This window comes from Tupaia chinensis, unplaced genomic scaffold, assembly GCF_000334495.1.
Source record: "Tupaia chinensis unplaced genomic scaffold, TupChi_1.0 Scaffold138080_1, whole genome shotgun sequence".
NCBI lineage: Eukaryota > Metazoa > Chordata > Mammalia > Scandentia > Tupaiidae > Tupaia > Tupaia belangeri.
This window is the reverse complement of record NW_006197981.1, coordinates 342,475-350,090: the sequence shown is the minus strand read 5'-3', so window position 1 is coordinate 350,090 and position 7,616 is coordinate 342,475. Positions and strand designations below refer to the sequence as shown.

The 7,616-nt window shown below is 58.6% G+C and overlaps 1 protein-coding gene across 1 annotated transcript in view; it reads left to right on the top strand.

The window, feature by feature from the left end:
- Window positions 1–1,254: 1,254 nt before the first annotated feature.
- LOC102486681 (pro-neuregulin-3, membrane-bound isoform-like) overlaps window positions 1,255–7,616 on the top strand; it is a 50,059-nt gene continuing 43,697 nt past the window's right edge. The window contains exon 1 of the mRNA XM_027776791.1: window positions 1,255–1,818. Within this exon, the coding sequence (XP_027632592.1) occupies window positions 1,470–1,818 (349 nt within the window). The 5' untranslated portion in view covers window positions 1,255–1,469. The remainder of the gene's footprint in view (window positions 1,819–7,616) is intronic.

Genomic DNA, 7,616 nt, shown 5'->3' with positions numbered 1-7,616 from the left:
GGGGCCGGCGCAGGGAGTGGGAGGCTGAGGCACCTGAGTCCCCCAGGGCACCTGCTCAGTTCGAGTCCCGGACCTGGTGGCTTGAGATCACACTGGGTGGCGTGCGTGTGAGCCCCAATTGCTGAGAGGAGAACGGAGGAGAAGGGATCCTGGCATGGCCGCCCCCTGGGGTGAGTTCCCACATTCCCTCTCATGCCAGGTTTTGCCCTTAAAAAAACAAAAAGATAAAAAACGAGGGTGCTGCTGGGCGGTTGTCGGGAGATGTCGGACAGACCAGGCCGCTGGCCCCACTCTGCTCCTGGCGAGCTGTCAGCGCGTTTGGGGAGCGGCTCCACTGCAGGGCGGCCTGCTCATGGGCCCGGCTGCCTGTCCTCTCCGCCCGGCTCTCTGGGCAGGCGTGAGGGGGCGTGTGGCCTCTCCACGCCGGTTTCTCTCCTCTGAGTGAAAGTCGCGTTGCATCTGAGAACGCGGGGAACCAAGCAGGCTTGTCACACGGAGGAGTGCACGCTCCGTCCTGGGGCGCCTGTGTGAGCTGTCAGAGCTCAAGCCGTCAGGCGGAGAGCATAGGGCACAGGAGGGGTCCTGTGCGGTGGCTTTGCGGAGGGCACCAACCCCTAGGCCCCCCACGATCTGGCCATAGGAGGAAGCAGCCTCGGTCCAACCCCCGAACAGCCTGCAGTTGCCACCCTGGGTGGCCATGTTGGGTCAGCGCCTCGGTGTTGACCCAGAGACCAAAGGCCAGCCCTGGCATCTCAGGGCTCCTGCACCCGCTTTTGCAGGGAAGCACAGGTTTACCTCAACTGGTCCTGACACTGGAAACCTGCTTGTTAATCACTTTAAACGTCCCCCCACACACACACTTCCCGGGCCACGTGAGCAAGGGAAGAATTCTTTATTTCTCTTTTTTAGCGGTTTATGCCTTAGGGTGCATGGACTTTGCTGGAGAGAAAGAGACAGTGAGAGGGAGAGAGCCGTTTCCCCCTGGGGGATGGCCACACCACAGCCTTCTCCTCCGTTCTCCCCCAGGGATCTTGGGCAGCACGCACACGCACCCAGTGTGAGTTTTCAACCACCAGGTCCAGGACTTGAACCGTGGCTGGCCGTGTGGGGGTCCAGCGGTACAACTCCATGCCACTTGCCCCATGGGGAAGAGTTCTTGACTACACAGACATGGGGTGTGTGAACAATAACTTGCTTCCGTTTCCCGGGAGACCTCGGAACTTGAGGGAGCTGATGCTCACTCGGTCCCGGCACTCTTGGCACAGCTGAGCCTTCGGCCGTTTCTGCCCGGGACGGGCATGGCCAGCGTGGCTGGACGGCAGCTGGGCTCGGTCAGGCTGAGGGTGTGCGGGTGTGTGAGGCTGTGCGGTCGGGGTAGCTGCCATGGCTGTAACCGCATGACAGCCGCTCGCTCAGAAAGCACAGCTGGCCTGGCCCGTCCCCGCGACCTGGCAGTCTAATCTGGGAAGATGGACGAGGAACCTGGGAGTCGTGGTCTGAGTGTTCTGAGCGATTCCGTGTCAGGGTGGGGTTGGGTCAGTGTCCCCAGCTCCGGACAACACAGCTACCGGCCCGCCCCAAGGACTCCAGACTTCCGGAGGAGGCGCCGTGTTGTGCTGACACGAATCAGTGTCATTCTGGGGCAGAGCCCTCCAGCTGTGTGCAAAGGAGCTCAGTCAGGAGGCCCGATGGCAGCCTACCGGCCAGCGGGCTCAGTGCAGCCCAGGGAAGGTGCGGCCAGGGCAGCTGCAGGAAGCCCGGGGAAGCATGGCCACTGTCCTGTCCTGAGGACGCGCAGCAGTGCAGGCGCAGCGAGGGGTGGGTGCGAGGGCTGTGGCTACCAGGGTGGGCGCGTGGACCTGTCCCAAGTGGGAGCCGCTGTGGGCGAATGGGCCCTGACGGAGCCTGAGGCCTGTGTGAGGAGCCTTGCTGTGCTGTCTGTCACTCAGCGGTGCGGGGCGGGTTAGGCCGCCGGGAGTGAGCGCCAGCCCCGGCGTGGGCAGATGCCCTGTACGGAAAGGCATTCTTACCGGCTGCTACGGTGTGCGTGTGACCCTGACATCAACGCGACATGATTTGGTTGTGACAGTATTAAAGGGCAGTTGGATATGGCACAGGGATTGAGAGCCAGGGCCTTTGGAGGGGAGTGGGCTGAAGGGCATCAGTTAGGGGCCCCGTGCCGAAGCCTGGTGGGCTTACCAGGAGAGGGGTGAGAGTGATGTGGACACCAGCAGGTGTGCTGTGGCTATCTCACCATGGGACCTGCCCAGCCACGCAGCCATCATGATGCGTCCTCACCGGCTGTGGCCCCTGCAGGACCTGGGGCCTCCAAAGCTCTGAACAAAGAGACCACTGTCCTCTCTGAACGGCCCGGACTCAGGCGCGTGCCATTGGCCATGTAGGACGAGAACATGGCGGGTCTGCCTAGGGCGGCTGAGAGCGTGGGGTGCCGTCCGTGCGGGTCTCAGGAGGCCCCGCGGCAGGCTGGCCTGCAGGGTGGCTCAGACACCAGGTCCTCCGTGGGGCCCGTGAGCTGGACAGGTTCACGCAGGTGCCCACGACAGCCCTGCATCTGGGCTTGACACGACTTGGTCAGCAGCTCGCTTTCCTGCTCCAGAGCCCAGGAAGGTTCAGTCCCATAGGTTCAGTTCCCTAGCAAGGCTGTTTGTCAGAAGGATGCTTGCATAGTCCAGGAATAGTTGCGTACACCATCGGGGTGCGACCAGAGCTGGGTGAGGATGTGCATCCACTGTGGGGCGGAGGGCTGGTTCCTAGAAATGCCCCTGTGGGCCTGCCTTCTAGGGATGGTGGTCTCTGAGCCAGGTAGACGGGAACGACGAGGGCGGTCACATCGAAGTCTCTGAGAATCACCGAGGATGGGGCTGTTTTTGTTAGACGTTGTAAACCAGCTCGGGGCTGGCGCCTCCACCATGTCATTTCCAGGCCCTGGGAGTGGCGGTCGCTGGTCTCTGCTGGAAGGAATGGAGGAGAAGGAGCAGGTGGGGGGCCTGGAACTGAGGGATGCCCAGCAGAAGAAAGGCCACTTGGAAACACAGACACTGTCCAGAGCAGGACCATCTCACACAAATCGAATTTTGGCGGATGTTTTCTGACTTCATATGCACCCTGGTCTTGAGAGTGTGTGGGTGCAGGCCCCAGGGGAAGCGTGTGCACAGGCCCCCAAGGAGAGCTGTGGCCGCATGCTGAACACAGGAGGGGAGGAGGATGGAGAGACGGGGAGGGCTTGGGGGGTTCCAGTCTTCATCAAAGACAGGGAAACCCACTACACGGTTTTTGAGGGAAAGCAGAAAAAGACTGGCCATCGCGTATTCGCACATGGTGTAGGTGCTGGCCGTGGTGTGAGCGATGGCGTTCCACTGCCCGGGCTCCTCCCCTGGTCGGCTTACTAAAGAGGAAACAGTTCTCAAAGCAAGAGTCCCCGCTAGACGGTGCAGGTACACTGTGCAAACATCCTGAGGGCCGGTAGAGTCGATGGCTCAGGGACACGTGGAGGATGGCCGCCACGCGCTGAGGCCTCGCCACGTGACTGAACGTTCGCATCCCTCGCCCGCCCCACCCCGTGCCAGTGGCCGACTGTGGGGCTGGTGGTGGGGAGGGCGCCATCTGCCTCTTGCCAGGTGAGACATGGTTTGTCCCCTTTCACAAGCCATCACATTCTTGCAATTTCCCTTGACCCGAAATACTTTATAAGAGGCCTCATGCCAGTGCTCCTTGTTGGGTGTCTGATAAGTGGCAGACTCATCGGGAACCTGGATGCATCGCAGCGGCTGACGTGCATCCTGTGCCCACAGAAGAGGCCACGGGAACCGACACTGCCCGGAGAGCTGCTGGCCTGCGCGAGCGTCTGGCTAGTTCTCAAAGCTCATAGGAGGCAGCACCATTCTTAGCTCTCCGAAAATGCCGCCTCTTTGAGCTGGTTTTGTTAATGGAAATAGACTGAGGAGGACAATCTGAAGGTTCCCCGAGGCCTGCAGATGGGAGGACCACCACACGATCCAGCGCCCCCTCCTGGGCCCTCCCCAAAGGACAGGAGAACGCTCAGGTGGAGAAATGCTTGCACGACCACGTTTACTGTGCGTTCTTCACAATCGTTAAGATGGAGAATTGACCTAAATGTCCGTGAAGAGATGAGAGGACTGAGACTCAGCCGTAAAATGCAAGACCCTGGTATTTGATAGAAAATGGACAAAAATGGGAGCTTTACTGCTCAGCAAAGCCGGCCGGGCTGTGACCGTGAGGCACTGGACATCCGCACTCAGCATAAACCGCATGTCTGCACGTACGGCCGGAGCTGGACGCCTGCAGGTGTCGAGGCACGGAGGGCTCTGTGGATACCAGGGAATGGGAGGAGGCGTCTGTCTCATCCTTCCCTCCCTCAGGTGGCCCTGCTCTGCCCGTCCTGTGCCAGTTAAATCAGACCCCAGGCCTGGCTCCAGTGCCAGCCCTTCGGGAAGCCCCCCAGACAGTGCAGTCGTAGGAGCACTCGCCCCCTGGCCATCCACCCCGACTGTGAATGCTTCGTGCAGCCGCCACGTCGGTGCTCTGGTTCCTCCATGCTGTCCCTGTGGGTGGGGAGCCATGTGGTCACAGAAGACCTTGGGAAGTGACGATCAGGCCAGGATCAGGTCTGGCTCAGTGCTTAAGGGGAAAGCCAGTGCCATTTCAACTCATTAATAGGTTAACGTTTATTGCCGAATCTGCAGGGATTTGTGTCTTCCAGCCTTACGTCTTCTTCGCATTTTGCCTTTGATGAACTTGCCACTCCCACTGCTACTGTGCGTGTAATTACGGTGCTGCCGCATGGCCTGGAAGAAATACAGATGTTCAGGGCAGAGCCCTCCCCTGACCTCCCTGGGGACAGAGACCAGACCCACAGAAAGTAACAGAACAGGTCAGCTACACTGCACTCACACTGGGTGAGCTGGCCGGGCAGTCGTGCGGCCCCCGCCCCAGCAGCCGGGCAGTGGGTGAGCTGGCCGGGCAGTCGTGCGGCCCCCACCCCAGCAGCCCAGCACCCCTTCCCGGGCCCAGCTGTAGTTCTGGGGCTCAGCCTGGCCCTGGCTCTGGTCTTCTTCGCGGCCCTGGCCCTCACGGCCCTCTCATTAGAAAAACTTTTTTCTTATAGAGAGATTTCTGCTAAAGGGCACATGCACTCTCCAGAAAGCCAGAGGCAGAAGTGACCCGGGGAGATGGCAACGCCCAATCCCTTACTCCTCCTTTCTTCTCTCAGGAGTTTGGGCATGCACACACACGTGCATGGCGTATTTCATGCCACCGGGTCTGGGAGCGGCCCGTGGTCAGCCACATGAGTCCAGTGGCACCTGCTGGCCCTGGGAGAGCCCTTCTGCTTTGTCCCCCTCCCTGCCCTCCTCATTGCTGTGCTGGTTTGTCCAGTGGCACCTGTTGGCCCTGGGTGAGTCTTTCTGCTTTGTCCCCCTCCCTGCCCTCCTGGCTGCTGTGCTGGTGTCTCCCTCCAGTAAACTCCACGCACCACCTAATTTGCATTCGCAGTGCTTCTGCCCTAACCTCTCAGCGTCCATTTCCCAACCATGGTTTTAAAATAGTTTGTTTTTCATGAAGAGAAAAGCTTATATGCTTTTTGACAACATGCTTAAGTATAAGAGATCATCCTTTGGGGCCGGCAGGTGGTGTGGTGGTTAAGGCGCTGGATTCCCAAGTGGCTGATGGCAGTTTGAGTCCCAGACCCGGCTTGGGAGCCCTAGCAGGTGCAGGTGCAGGTGTGCCCCAAGTCCTAAGGGGAGGATGGAGGGGAGCGAGGCGTGGCTGTTCCCTGGGCGGTGAGTCTCCCCTTCCTTCTCACTGGCACTGCTGCTGTCTGGCGAGCACACGCCTCACGGCAACAAGCTGGACAGAAACTCATCCTCCCACAAACCCCTGCTCTGTGCACCTCTGGGTGTAGCTGTTCACCAGAGCAGGGACTGGAGTCATGAAGAGCTGCTGTGCTCCCTGGGATTCAAGGCCAGGAGGGCCTTGGCGATCCCAGCTGCTGCAGGTGGAGAGAGTGAGGCTGACCTGGCTCCCTCAGGAGTTCGGGTGTACTGGGCAGCCTCAGGGCACAAGGGGATGGCCAGCCCACACGTCTGGACTGTGGCCACAGGACTTCTGACGGCGCTAGTGGCTCTTTAACAAGTGGATTCACCCATCTGCATTCCTGGAAAGCAGAAGCTTAGAGTGTGGAGGAATGGCAGCGCTCCCAGCCAGCTAAGGGCGTTAGACCGTCCTGGAGCGGCATTCTGAGTCTAGAAAGGCTCCAGGCTGCCACAGGCTTTTTTAAGTTGGAGTTCGTTGTCTCCTTGCTGAGATGCTGCGAGGGCAGTTGGGCCTGACTTCTACATTTGGAGTAATTTTATTTTCTCTTTCACAAATGCCCTATACTTCTCCTTTAGGATGAGACAGGGGTGTGGTCTTAGCACACAGAAAGAGAGTGAATTGCAGCTTATATCTGATGTTTATTCATATTCTATCTTATGTTTTGATTTTTTTACTTGTAATTTTTTTGCATTCAGTGTCTGTGGACCTGTACAGAATACAACGTGGAATTTCCTCACGTGAATACATTGTCAAAGGTATTGCCCTACACGTTATCAGCAGATAATTTTCCATTTTTGTGTCCATTAGATGTACACTTGTGTTCTTGTATTGGAAGGGTTAGCAGAGTCAAAATGCGACTCAGCTCCAGGCTTTGTACGGCACCCCACACGCTCGGCGATCGGACGGTCGCGGGGCACATGGATGCCTGTGTTTGGGCACAAGTGGGCGGACGGGCACACTGAGTCCTGAGTGACAGTGACAGGGGCATGGTGTGCCCGGTGCTCACTCACACGCTTGGGGCCAGTGCTGCAGCCTCCAGCTCCATCAGGGACCCTTGCTGCCCTCTCCCACCACACGTCCGACATGTGGGCTCTCAGTAAGTCTCACCGTGTGATTGATCTGACTTCCCTGCCACGGACTCTGGTTTTAGATGATTGCACCAATGTTGCAGAAAAACAGATGGCGGAGGGATGGAAATACAGCACTCCGGAGAGAAGAGAGAACTCTTTAATTACATCAGCGGGCTCGGAGGAGTTAACACTGACTCCCCGGCCCCCATGGGGGTAAAGCCCAGTCTTCTATCAGGGAGTTTGAGGAGGGGCGGTTTACAGCAGGCTAGGGGTGTCCTATCCGGGATCAGAAGCCTATCAGGGAGAAGCAGCACATCAGGAAAATGCAGCCGAGTTTGTTCTCAGGAAGAAAGTGTCAGATAGGCGGGGTGTCCGGCTTCTCAAGGTCTTGGGTTGCTTTTATTACTTTAAAGAGGAGAGGCAGAGGTGGTGAATTGGCAGAATCCTGGGCGACTTTGGCGATCGGGCCGTGGGCGATCGTGAGTTCCGGGCCGTCCGCATCACCATGGGGGCTCTCGATCGTGAAGGGCGCAGGTGGACCCTCAGATTGCAAGGGTGTCGGTGACGGCGTGCTCACCCCCAGGAGGGCCAAATTCAACTTTCTAGTGGGTTATTAAAAGATTTAACCATGGGAGAACCAGCAGTTAGCGTAATGGCTATGTCGCTGGACTCCCATGTAGTCGACCGCGGTTC